This window comes from Ovis aries, chromosome 10 (genome assembly GCF_016772045.2).
Source record: "Ovis aries strain OAR_USU_Benz2616 breed Rambouillet chromosome 10, ARS-UI_Ramb_v3.0, whole genome shotgun sequence".
Taxonomy (NCBI): domain Eukaryota; kingdom Metazoa; phylum Chordata; class Mammalia; order Artiodactyla; family Bovidae; genus Ovis; species Ovis aries.
In genome coordinates, this window is record NC_056063.1 from 70,370,149 (window position 1) to 70,384,312 (window position 14,164).

General features: G+C 43.7%; 1 protein-coding gene across 1 annotated transcript in view; it reads left to right on the forward strand.

The window, feature by feature from the left end:
• The first annotated feature begins 6,380 nt into the window (after positions 1 to 6,380).
• LOC101106781 (ATP-binding cassette sub-family C member 4-like) overlaps positions 6,381 to 14,164 on the forward strand; it is a 321,113-nt gene continuing 313,329 nt past the window's right edge. Inside the window, exon 1 of the mRNA XM_042254990.2 lies at positions 6,381 to 6,800. Coding sequence (XP_042110924.1) covers positions 6,415 to 6,800 — 386 coding nt within the window. The 5' untranslated portion in view covers positions 6,381 to 6,414. The remainder of the gene's footprint in view (positions 6,801 to 14,164) is intronic.

The window sequence follows — 14,164 nt, forward strand, 5'->3', positions numbered from 1 at the left end:
TAGGCCCTTAAATCTATTTCTCACTTCCACTGTATAATCATAAGGGATTTAATTTAGGTCATACCTGAATGGTCTAGTGGTTTTCCCTAATTTCTTCAATTTGAGTCTGAGTTTGGTAATAAGGAGTTCATGATCTGAGCCATAGTCAGCTCCTGGTCTTGTTTTTGTTGACTGTATAGAGCTTCTCCATCTTTGGCTGCAGAGAATGTAATCAATCTGATTTCAGTGTTGACCATCTGGTGATGTCCATGTGTAGAGTCTTCTCTTGTGTTGTTGGAAGAGGGTGTTTGCTATGACCAGTGCATTTTCTTGGCAAAACTCTATTAGTCTTTGCCCTGCTTCATTCTGCATTCCAAGGCCAAATTTGCCTGTTACTCCAGGTGTTTCTTGACTTCCTAATTTTGCATTCCAGTCCCCTATAATGTAAAGGACATCTTTTTTGGGTGTTAGTTCTAAAAGGTCTTGTAGGTCTTCATAAAACTGGTGCACTAAGCGTGGCCGAGAGGAGCTACCCCATGTCCGAGGCCAGTGGCGGCCAGGAGAAGCCACCTCGCACCTGATGCCAGGGACGGTGACCCTGTGGAGCCACCCCGAGCCTGAGGCCACCACGCCCGAGGCCAGGGCCGTCTGCCGGGGGAGCAACCTGAGGAGTGGTGGCTGCGCAGGCACAGGAGGGCCTAGAGAAGCTATCCCACATTGAAGGTCAGGAATGGCAGCGGTAAGAAGATACCCCTCATCCAAGGTAAGGAGCAGAGGCTGTGCTTTGCTGGAGCAGCTGTGAAGAAATATCTCACGCCCAAGGTAAGAGAAACCCAAGTAAGATGGTAGGTGTTGCAAGAGAGCATCAGAAGACAGACACACTGAAACCATACTCACAGAAAACTAGTCAATCTAATCACACTAGGACCACAGCCTTGTCTAACTCAATGAAACTAAGCCATGCCTGCAGGGCAATCCAAGATGGGCGGGTCATGCTGGAAAGGTCTGACAGAATGTGGTCCATTGGAGAAGGGAATGGCAAGCCACTTCAGTATTTTTGCCTTGAGAACCCCATAAACAGTAGGAAAAGGCAAAATGATGGGATACCAAAAGAGGAACTCCCCAGGTCATTAGGTGCCCAATATGCTACTGGAGATCAGTGGAGAAATAACTCCAGAAAGAATGAAGGGATGCAGCCAAAGCAAAAACAATACCCAGTTGTGGATTTGACTGGTGATAGATGCAAGATCTGATGCTGTAAAGAGCAATATTGCATAGGAACCTGGAATGTCAGATCCATGAATCAAGGCAAATTGGAAGTGGTCAAACAAGAGATGACAAGGGTGAACGTCGACACTCTAGGAATCTGTGAACTAAAATGGACTGGAATGGGTGAATTTAACTCAGATGACCATTATATCTACTACTGCGGGCACGAATCCCTCAGAAGAAATGGAATAGCCATCATGGTCAACAAAAGAGTCTGAAATGCAGTAGTTGGATGCAATCTCAAAAACGACATGGTGTATTATGATTGGCTATATTTGATTTGAGGGCTGACTCCTGAGCTTACAGAGGTGAATAGATTGATAGAAGTTGCAGTAACAAAAGAATTGTTACCATATTCAGAACTGTGGCTATTCACTGGAGTATATTCAAATTCTGAACGTCATCTCTCCTATGTGCCTTGGTAGAAAAGTGCTTGAGGATCAGCACTGTCTTAACTGAAACATTTTATTAATAGTACCACTCTTATACCTGGGCTTTCTATGTGGCTTGGTGGTAAAGAGTCTGCTTGCCAATGCAGGAGACTTAGGAGACAGGGGTTCAGTCCCTGGGTTGGGAAGATCTCCAGGAGAAATAAATGGCAACCCACTCCAGTATTCTTGCCTGGAAAATCCCATTGACAGAGGAGCCTGGTGGGCTACAGTGCATGTAGTTGCAAAGAGTTGGACACGACTGTAAACCTACTTTAGATTAACATGCTTTTTTGATTTTTTGACAGGATCCTTTAGACCATTTAATAATTTATAGATTGCACAGATACAAATTTGTATCACATGTTCCTGAAGTTTGTTTGGGAAGGAATTATCAAGTCCAACAACACTGAATCTCTCCTTAGAAGTTGTCTCATCATCCTCACTAGAGTCAGTGTTTGCCTTCACTAACTCAGCATAATGTTTTCAGTGTTCATCCCTGTTGTAGCATACATCAGGATGTCTATCTTGCCAAATAATATTCCATTGCATGTAATATCACATTTTATTTATCCACTCATCAGTTGATGTACACATGGTTCTGCACACCCCTAGTATACTTTTGGACTCTTTTTGAATAATGCTACTATGACTTCATATCAAGGTTTTTGTATAGACATACATTTTCATTTACCTTGGGTAGAAAACTAGGAGTAGTATTCCTGGGTCATACAGTACCTCTGCGGCTGTACTATTTTACATTCCTACCAGTGATGTATGAGGGTTCCAGTTTCTCTATATCCTTTCCACTTGCTATTGTCTTTTTAGTTATAGCACCGAACCATTTAAGATCAGTTGTTGTTCAGTTGCTCAGTCATGTCTGACTCTTTGAGACTCCATGGACTGCATCACACCAGGCTTCCTTGTCTTTTACCATCTCCTAGAGTAGAAAGTGAAGAGGAACTAAAAAGCCTCTTGATGAAAGTGAAAGAGGAGAGTGCAAAAGTTGGCTTAAAGCTCAACATTCAGAAAACTAAGATCATGGCATCTGATCCCATCACTCCATGGGAAATAGATGGGGAAACAGTGGAAACAGTGGCAGACTTTATTTTTTGGGGGCTCCAAAATCACTGCAGATGGTAACTGCAGCCATGAAATTAAAAGTCGCTTACTCCTTGAAAGAAAAGTTATGACCGACCTAGATAGCATATTCAAAAGCAGAGACATTACTTTGCCGACTAAGGTCCGTCTAGTCAAGGCTATGGTTTTTCCAGTGGCCATGTATGGATGTGAGATTTGGACTGTGAAGAAGGCTGAGCGCCGAAGAATTGATGCTTTTGAACTGTGGTGTTGGAGAAGACTTTTGAGAGTCCCTTGGACTGCAAGGAGATCCAACTAGTCCATTCTGAAGGAGATCAGCCCTGGGATTTCTTTGGAAGGAATGATGCTAAAGCTGAAACTCCAGTACTTTGGCCACCTCATGCGAAGAGTTGACTCATTGGAAAAGACTCTGATGCTGGGAAGAATTGGGGGCAGGAGGAGAAGGGGACGACAGAGGATGAGATGGCTGGATGGCATCACTGACTCGGTGGACGTGAGTCTTAGTGAACTCTGGGCGTTGGTGATGGACAGGGAGGCCTGGTGTGCTGCAATTCATGGGGTTGCAAAGAGTTGGACACGACTGAGTGACTGAACTGAACTGAGAGCTTGCTCCAACTCATAACCATTGAGTTGGTCCATTAACATCAGTAAACAATTGCAGATAGAGGCCTTATGACATCGTTCCCATGTTTACAAGCTTGTTCCTGGCCTAGTGGTCATGTACCTAGAAGGCCTTCATTTGTTCAATGAATAATAATTAAAAAAACACCACATTTTTCTTGTATATTGCCTTAAAACCTAACGTTTTTTACAAAGTGTATTCACAATTTCTGAGGCTTACAATAACCCTGTAGGAAGTAGGAGACATATGGGTTTCTCATTTTAGACCTGAGAAATTTAGATAACAAGCAAAACATCAAGATCTCTGGTCCCTGGCTTCATATACAGTCTTTTTTGTATAATTCAACACTGTTTCTCAATATCTCTACTAAAAAGCACATTAGTTAATGTTCAGAAAAAATGTTAAGTTTCAGAAGATGTTAATTTAAAAAAAGACAAGAGAATGGACTGAGTGTATTTAGCAGTTTAGAGATGGCTAGTTAGGATCCTGAGATAGTGGCGGGGACTGGAGACAACAGTCTGGGGCAGTCACTAAACTTCCATCTTCAGCAAGAAATGTCTTCATCTTTGAAGTAGAACTAGGGCTGGAAAATGTAGGCAATGTCAAAGAGACCATCAAAGAGAACTGTAAATCAGATGTGAGGACTGACTATAAAGGTTGTAGATTGTGTTATCTGAGAAAGAACTAGCATCAGAAAGCAGGTAATTGAAAAATTACAAATTTCAGCTCTCATTGTCTTCCTTTTTGTAACAGAAAATTTCAAACATGCATGAAATATCAAGAAAATAGTACAGTAAACCCCTATCATGCATTAATTTAAAATTATCAACATTTTGCCATTCTTATACATTTGACTTAAAAAGTATTTGAATACATTAAGGCCTTCCTCAAAAGCCATTTTCCTTCCAGCTTTACTGAGGTACAATTGAGAGTCAAAAATTGTATATAGTTAAGTTGTAGTCTGATGACTAGATAGATACATGTATACATTGTGAAATGTAAGCATACTTCACACTTTATCCATTTTCCCTTTTTTTCTTTTTTATGTTGAGAACACTTAGGATGTACTCTCTTAGAAAATTAAAAGCATGCAGTACTGTATTATTAACTCCTGTACATCAGTTCTGTAGAGCTTATTCATTTTTGAATAACTGAAGCTAAAAGCCATTATTAATAACAATGTTTTAGCCAAGGAAGATGGACAATTATCAAAGAATAATAAAGTGATCTTGTTATAAGCACCACAAACGTTGATCTTTCTTCATTTAGGGTGAAAGGGAAGGGAAGCTGCTGAGCTAGTAAGAGAGCCATACAAACTACTAAAGATTTGAGTGAGAGCCCAAGATCTTATTCTTTCAGTTCTGAAGTCACTCATTCGAACAGCATATTCAAGACACTTTTCACACACACTATCCATCCACCAGTGAGACAGACCATGCTGGAATCTCACTTGAGTCTAAATTAGGATTCATCATTCACTTATTTGAAGACCTTGGACAAATGCTGTCCTTGAGCCTCATTTTTCTCATCTGTAAAGTACTGATCATACTACTTTCTTGAATAGGGCATTGTTAGAGTTAAACATGAGGTAAGACCCCCAGAAAAGCATACGTCCTGTGCTCTATAACATGAAGTGAACTGAAGTTGTTCAGTCGTGTCCGACTCTTTGCAACCCCATAGACTATAGCTCACCAGGCTCCTCCATCCATGGAATTTTCTAGGCAAGAGTACTGGCGTGGGTTGCCATTTCCTTCTCCAGGGGATCTTCCCAACCCAGGGATCAAACCTGGGTCTCCCGCATTGTGGGCAGATGCTTTACCGTCTGTCACTCTTATTCTGCCAGACCCTGAGCTCATGATGAAAGAAATCATAAGGCAGCCTCTCTCTCCCCATATTCTCCTTTCCCAATCCAAGAGGGCAGCAAAAACTCACAGAGATCCCCCACACAATACATGTGAGATGCCAAAAGCCTTTCCCAATAACTGCATGGATTCATCTTCCAAAATCATTTGAGCTTTTCTAACCTTCTGTTATCTTTCCTTATGTGTTTGTAGGTCAACAAACAAACTGTGTTAAACCCTGCTGTTGTTTGAGGTCAAATGCTTGGCCATAAATTGTGCATAACCCAAGTTACTAAGATGGAGGCAAAGTGAGGCCAAACAAACCAAAACATAGGAGTTCAGAGCAGACAAAGATTTACTGTAAGGGTCAAAGCAAGGAATACAGGCAGCTCATGCTCAAAAGATCTGAACTCTCTGATGGATTTCAGGGGAGGCTCTTTAAAAGCACAGTGAAGGAGAGAGTTCAGGGTGTGTGATCAGCTACTGCTCTATTCTTTAACTGGTTGGTAACAAAGCTAGTGTCACAGGGTTTAGCATCATCAATTCTTAGGCTCCCAGCGGTCAGGGTTTTTGCAGTCAACTGCATCTGGTGGGGTTTCTAGCAAAACAACTCAAGATATGCATCAGAGACTGTTACTAGGTTCTTCAGGGGGGAACTATAGACTGTTATGTGGCTGATTTACTGTTTAAATATTTTTTGATAATATGTTCACATTCTTTTAACCATTAATCCTGAGTTGGCCTTTTATGACTCAGGGGAGGCCTGGGAGAGTAAAGCTTTTCTACAAGAGACAGGCAGAGGAAAAGGGCGTGGGGAGGCGCACATACCCTAGGAAAGGTGCTGCTCCACTACAGTTCTCCCACAGTGCCCTTTTTTGGTACTGATGAGGGCAGCTTGCCCAGAGGTCGGGCTATCTCCTTTTACCAGCTTTCTCTAGGTCTTATCCAAAGCTGAAGGGGGCGTTTCTAAGCAGCGGCGGCGGCGGGGTGCGGCGAGGGTGGTGGGCCGTGGTAGGGGTGAGTGGTGGTCTATGCTTCTCTGCACCTCCTTGGTGGGTGCCTGGGTTCACAGCAAGCACTTTGCTAGAGTCTGAATTCAGGTGAGTAGGTTCGGGCGTCTGGGAGGACCCAGTGTGGCGGGTAATTCACTTACCCACCTCTATCAGCTGCCCTCATGGCCTTGCCTTCCCCCTGCGTGGCTCCCTGTAGCATCCTCCCTAGCCTGGGGTTGAGGGTTGGGCGGCGCTCCCATCGCTGCCGGCCCGGGCACTCAGCTGTGGCAGAGGCGCGCAGCGGGCGACCTGGAGGGGGGCGGGGCCCGACAGGCAGCTGGCACTCCACTCCCAGAGACGCAGGTGGTTCTCAGTTCACGCCAAGCAGACCGGCGAGGCGGCCAGGTCTCCAACATCTCTGTCGGGCCCTACAGGAACAGCGGCAGCGATTGCAAGGACAGCCACGACCCGCACCCGCGCCCTCGGCCAGCAAGATGTTGCAGGTGTTCCCGGAGGGGAAGCCCAACCCACTGCAGGACGCGAACCTCTGCTCACGCCTGGTATTCTGGTGAGCGCCTTGCCTGAGCTGAGATGCAGGCGCTTTTCCCGGGACCGAGGGTCGGGACGAGGGAGCGCTTTCCGGGGGCGCTCCTACTGCCCGGCTTCTTGCTTTTGGTGGAGCCCTCCCACGCCGGCGGGGTGATTTCTGCCTGCGCCTGGGCGCGCGCGGCGGGCGGGAACCTGACGGAGGTGGGGAGGGTGCCAGGGACCTGGTGACTGGGGCGCATCTCTTTCCACTCGAAGGCCCGCTAACATCCAGTTCCCGGGAGCGGGAGGCTGGGACGGTGCCCTGGGAGAGTCACCGCCCAGCTGGAGAAGGACTGGATCCCCACACTCCATCCTTAGCCGGCTTCCTCAGTTACAGCTCCGGAGTTCGCAGTTCTGAACTAAAGTTGCACTCGTTTACCCTCCAAACAAGCAGCTTATGAACAGCTTCCTTTATCTAATTAGTGCCCTGGACTGTCGTCACCTTCCATATTCCTTGGGTGACAGCTGAGTTCCAACTTCACCCGGCCCCTTCATCCCTGTGTCTATGACCATCTCCCTCTCTCCCTCTCTCTCGGTACACCTGTTACTGTATATTCTGGTATTTGGTTGCGGCAAATTTCATGTGGGTGAAAAACAGTTATTTTGTATTTAACGAATGGGAACAATATTCTTGACACGTTTTGCTTTTGCCTGGGACACAGCCACGACTGAAGAATGTATGTGACCAGCCCCTTTTCTTAGTTTGGAGTAGGAAATGGCAACCCACTCCAGTGTTCTTTCCTGGAGAATCCCATGGACAGGGGAGCCTTTGAAGCTACAGTCCATGGGGTTGCAAAGAGTCTGACACGACTGAGCATTTCCTTAATTGCTAGTATTTCTGCTTCCTCCTTTGAGGACAACCCTGGGGATGGGGTCCCTGAAGCCTGTGGGGTCTTATCTCTAGCCTTTAGGGAAGTGGTACATGGTCTTGAAGCAGGTGGTCCTGCTACCTAGTTAGACCTCCTTCTCCTTGCCCTAGGACAGGCCAGTAAATTGGGAGAAGGGTTGTTTGGGCAAGGGTTAGTGACTCTATTTGGAAAGTCAGAAGTCCGAGTAGACTGCAGATTAAAATCCTAGAAAACCATCTTACCAAGGTCTGGACACTAGTTTCTTTTATAGAACAAAAAGGAGGGAAGTAGAAAGGCCATTTGTTGTTGTTAAGTTGCTAAGTCATGTCTGACTCTTTTGTGACCCCGTGGACTGTAGCCTGCCAGGTTCCTCTGTCCATGTGATTTCCCAGGCAAGAATACTGGTGAGGGTTGCCATTTCCTTCTCAACAGGATCTTCCCCACCCAGGGATCAAACCCACATCTTCTGCATTGGCAGTCACTGAACCACCTGGGAAACCCCCAAATGTCCTAAGTTATTGCAAATATCTCCTGGTTTCCTCTGAGAGGGGATGTGTTAATATCTTTCCTCCTGAAGCCATTCATAGATGGTCTGGGTCAGGATGTTTCCTGTGAGCTAAACAAAGGTATTTTAGTTTAACATTAAGACTTGAGGGGCCATTATGTATACTTTGAGCTGTAGACATCCCTTTCCTGATTAACTTGTAGCAAAATCAATAGAATACAAAGGTTAAAATAAAAGAAACAGATCTAACATGGAATCTAATTTTTTCTTCACTGTTATAGTCCTGCTCTGGAGTCCTTTGTTCTTGAAAGCACTGAAGGTCCTTGAGCTGGGAGGAAACATAGATGAAAAAGGGCTCAGAGGTGAAACTCTTCTCCCACTCTCTTAGGCCATGCTGTGGGGCCTGCTGGGATTTTAGTTCCCCAGCCAGGGATTGAACCCACACTCCTTGCAGTGGAAGTTCAGACTCTTAACCATTGAACCACCAGGGAAGTCCCAGAAACTTCAGGTTTTCCATCTAGTAGCTGAGACTATTAATGGTGGGTCTCAGCCTTTGGGCTTTGATCACACTTGGGTGATTATTAGATTTTTTGTGCTGAGAACCCAATCTTTTCTTCTTTCCTCTATATTCTGATATTTCCTCTTTATGGGACCACCTAGAGGACCTCAGGGGGATGGGAGTTCCTATGCTTTTTTCCATTGTGGTGTTCAGTTTGTCTAGCTGCATTTCTGGGTTATTTGGTGGCTCTTAAGGAAAGAGGGGCCTGGAGGAAGGAATATGGATACGGTTACCTTATATGGTAACAAAGTAGGCAACTGTCTCCTTACTTCAGGCAGTGCTACAGCCAAAATCTTGGCTTTCTCTGCCTACTGATGCCAAATAAAAAAATATGGAGACAGAGTTTGGAGGGAATAGAAAGATGGCTTTAAAAATCAGCTAGCAGAGGGAAGAACACAGCAGGCTAGTGCCTCAAGAGCCATGTATCCCTACCCCGGGGAACCAAGAGACTTTATGTAGCCTGGCTCTTGTGGTCTTAGGGTAAATGATAAAGTTCAGAGTAATGATGTTTTTGGGCTTCCAAGGTGGCGCAGTGGTAAAGAATCTGCCTGCCAATGCAGAAGATGCAAGACAGGTGGGTTTGATCCCTGGGTCAGGAAGATCCCCTAGAGTAGGAAATGAAAACCCACTTCGCATTCTTGCCTGGAAGACTCCATGGACAGAGGAGCCTGATGGGCCAGAGTCCATGGGTTTGCAAAGAGTCGGACATGACTGAACACACACAGCACAGTGAAGTTTTTGCATTTTTTTTTCTTCCTGCATTATTTCAAAACTGTCACAGCTGGCATCAGGCAGCCTGGTAACTGGGGTCCACTTGTCTCTGGATTTTTGGCCTGCAGTCTTCTTTCTGAAATGCAAACAACTGTAAAGGGTAGTTTTCTGTAAGAGAGGTCAGGGAGAGCAAATACCAAGTGCAGGGTGTAATTTACCTAGTATTAGGGGGTGATAGGTTAGCTTCTGGTTATACTACAGGTTAGTAACAGTTAAAGTAAAACTAGAAGTGATTAACTCTTTCAGGCCTGTCCATGTTTCTTCCCTAGACTGTTCACTGTTCTTACTTCCCTTGTTTTCAGGAGAGGAAAAACTTCATTTCTATTTTTGCTGCAATAGCAGGGCAAAGAACTCTCCAAGCATGTTCTGTTCGTGAGTTTCAAAGTGTATGTGCTTGGAAATGGGAAGATGAAGACTTCTAATTTTGGACTAGGAAACTGTGACCCTGAGAGACCTCTTTGAATTGTTTGATATTTGATAGTAATAACACTGCTGCTGCTGCTGCTGCTAAGTCGCTTCATTCATGTCTGGCTCTGTGCAACCCCATAGATGGCAGCCCACCGGGTTCCCCCATCCCTGGGATTCTCCAGGCAAGAACACTGGAGTGGGTTGCCATTTGCTTCTCCAATTCATGAAAGTGAAAAGTGAAAGTGAAGTAGCTCAGTCGTGTCTGACTCTTAGTGACCCCATGGACTGCAGCCTACCAGGCTCCTCCATCCATGGGATTTCCCAGGCAAGAGTACTGGAGTGGGTTGACATTGCCTTCTCCAATAATAACACTAGCTGTGGATAATTACGTATGGATGATCAAAGCTATACTTTGATAGTTCTATCTTATAATCCCCTTGGTGGGTATATTTGCAAAGCTGGGAACTCTTCAATTTCCATTGATAAAAGGAGTTTATATTTCTCCCTGTACCTTTGAAATGGGGATCTGAGTTCTTGTTCATGGAGTCCAAGAATGAACTTCACGAACATGCAAACACTCATGGTAGCAAATAAGCAGGATTTATTTTAAGGTAAAGAAAAGTACAAATCCCCAGCATAGACACTGAGAGTGCCCCAAAAGGTGAGAATTATAACAGTTCGTGTCTTTATTAGTATTGATCTGCTCCTTTTTGGTTGGCTCGTGTCCCTGACATATGTAATCTTTGACCAATCAGTTTGAAGGCCCCTATGTACAGTTTGTCATCTTTATGGTTTTTTTTTTTTTTTTTGATCCTCAGTTTTTCAGTTCTTTTAGACATTGAGTCGCCATTCTTGTGATTCTTTCTCATGACCCCAGGCCACTGTTTAAAGACTAGATGTATGGGTTAAGAGTTAATGGTTCATCTGGTATTTTTCTTCTTGATAAATTGGACAGCAGGTAATGATTGTCCTGTCTTGGGTCTGGATATTTTATGACCAACCAGACTGAGGTGGCATTCTTTTGGGTGCCTAGAAACTGGAACAAGTATAGCTTTAGGTTAATGGGTTGAGATGTTTATTTGAGAGGGTTGCAATTAAAAAAAGGAACTGAGGTCTCAGACCTACACTGACTGCCTAGCGATTTCTACCTCACCATGAGAGGTAAATAATCTAACTTGGGCTCTCATGGAGAAAAAATAGAGACAGGCTTTAAAATTTTTTTTTTAGCAAGTTATTTATATTTATTTATTTATTTATTTGGCTGTTCTGGGTCTTTGTTGCAACATATGGGGTCCTTGTTGCTGCATGTGAGCTTTCTTTAATTGCAGCGGGCAGGGGCTGCTTTTGAGCTGTGGTGCATGGGCTTCGCATGGAGGTGGCTTCTCCTGTTGTGGAACACAGGTTCTAGGGTATGCGAGTTGTTGTAGCAGGCAGGCTCAGCAGTTGTGATGCTCAGGCTTAGTTGCCCCACAGCATGTGGGATCATAGTTCCTGGACTAGGGGTCAAACCCCTGTTTCCTGCACTGGCAGGCAGATTCTTAACACTGGGCCAACCAAGGAAGTTTTGAGAGAAAGGCCTTTTTAAACTCAAGCAGAAAAACTGATCTCTGGTGCCATCCTTATGTAAAAATTAATTCATAAATGAGCTCTACTTAATTGACTTAAAAGTAAACCCTTACAAATTAAATACTACTTGCAAATCTTTAAAACACTGGCCAAATATATTGCAGGTTCATATGATCTGGGTAATATTTAGTACTGAATCATGTACTGTTGAAGCTAGCTTAAGCTTGTTAGTTTGATTAACATAAGCATTTGTCAACAGGAAAAATAACTTGATATGATAAAAGGTAAACTCTATAGCAATACTTATATTTTGAAAACATCATCTCAAATCTCTTCAGATTTTGATAAACTGAAACTAAAGCTGAATGATAAGAATTCAGTGACTATCTGTGCCATTTCAAATAGAATAAAATATTGGAACATTTGTTGCTGGGCAGGTCTAAGTTGATCTACCTTTATTTGCCTTGTTAGGAAAGGAAATGGCAACCCACTCCAGTGTTCTTGCCTGGAGAGTCCCAGGGACTGGGGAGCCTGGTGGGCTGCCATCTATGGGGTTGCACAGACATGACTGAAGTGACTTAGCAGGAAAGGAAAAATAAAGCATAAGTTTCCAATCAGGAAGTGCTGGTATGACAAACAGGTCACAATTACTTGCCATTTGGTTTTCACTAGGAATTAGTAAGATTTTTAAGAGTTGAGGATTCTATTTTAAATATGTGACTCAGTTCAGTTCAGTTCAGTTCAGTCGTTCAGTCATGTCTGACTCTTTGAGACCCCATGAATCACAGCACGCCAGGCCTCCCTGTCCATCACCAACTCCTGGAGTTCACTCAGACTCACGTCCATTGAGTCAGTGATGCCATTCAGCCATCTTATCCTCATGTCCCCTTCTCCTCCTGCCCCCAATCCCTCCCAGCATCAGAGTCTTTTCCAATGAGTCAACTCTTCACATGAGGTGGCCAAAGTACTGGAGCTTCAGCGTTAGCATCATTCCTTCCAGAGAAATCCCAGAGTTGATCTCCTTTAGAATGGACTGGTTGGATCTCCTTGCAGCCCAAGGGACTCTCAAGAGTCTTCTCCAACACCACAGTTCAAAAGCATCAATTCTTTGGCGCTCAGCCTTCCTCAGTCCATCTCTCACATCTGTACATGACCACAGGAAAAACCATAGCCTTGCCTAGAAGGACCTTAGTCGGCAAAGTAATATCTCTGCTTTTGAATATGCTATCTAGGTTGGTCATAACTTTCCTTCCAAGGAGTAAGCGTCTTTTAATTTCATGGCTGTAATCAACATCTGCAGTGATTTTGGAGCCCCCCAAAATAAAGTCTGGCACTGTTTCCACTGTTTCCTCATCTATTTCCCATGGAGTGATGGGACCAGCTGTCATGATCTTCATTTTCTGAATGTTGAGCTTTAAGCCAACTTTTTCACTCTCCTCTTTTACTTTCATCAAGAGGCTTTTTAGTTCCTCTTCACTTTCTGCCATAAGGGTGGTGTTACCTGCATATCTGAGGTTATTGATATATCTCCCGGCAATCTTGATTCCAGCTTGTGTTTCTTCCAGTCCAGTGTTTCTCATGATGTACTCTGCATAGAAGTTAAGCCGCTAAAAATAATAAAAGAAACATTTCAGTATATAGTAGGAAATATGTTTTGAGTAGAAAAAGGAGTTTTATACATGGTTGAACTGAGGTTGAAAGTGAAAGTGAAAGTGAAGTTGCTCAGTCGTGTCCGACTCTGTGCAACCCCATGGACTATAGCCTACCAGGCTTTTCTGTCCATGGGATTTTCCAGGCAATGGTACTGGAGTGGATTGCCATTTCCTTCTCCAGAACTGAGGTTAGGTTAAACTTGATTAAGTAAATGGATTTTGTTATTAAAAGTAGGCTGGTACAGTATCAGATTTGTTTCCACTCTGCTAAGAAAATAAGTTTTACTTAGAATATTGCTTTTGATAACAGATTTTGTGAGCTTCATTGCCTTTAAGTGATCTGTATTTGTTTGTAAATATTCACAGTGACCTATGATTCTTTTTTTTAAATTATTTATTTTTGATTGGAGGATAATTGCTCTACAATATCTTGTTGGTTTGTGCCATACATTGACATGAATCAGCCATAGGTTTATATATGTCCCCTTCCTCTTGAACCTCTCTCCTACCTCCCACTGCATCCACCCCTCTAGGTTGACACAGAGCACCAGCTTGAGCTCCCTGAGTTGTCGTACAGTAAATTCCCACTGGTTATCTATTTTACATATGGTAATATAGCTGTTTCCTTGTTATTCTCTCAATTAATCCCATCCTCTCCTTCCCTCACTTTGTCCACAAGTGTGTTCTCTATGTCTGTGTCTCCATTTCTGCCTTGCAAATAGGTTCATCAGTACCATCTTTGTAGATTCCATATATAATATGCATTAAAATACAATATTTGTTTTCGTCTTTCTGACTTCAGTCTGCGTAACAGGCTCTGGGTTCATCCACCTCATTAGAACAGCCTCAAATGTGTTCCTTTTTATGGCTGAGTAATATTCCATTGCATATATGTACCACAACTTCTTTATGCATTCATCTGTTGATGGACATTTATGTTGCTTCCATGTCCTAACTATTGTTAATAGTGCTGCAGTGAACATTGGAATACATGTATCTTTTTCAATTATGGTTTTCTCAGGGTATATGTCCAGT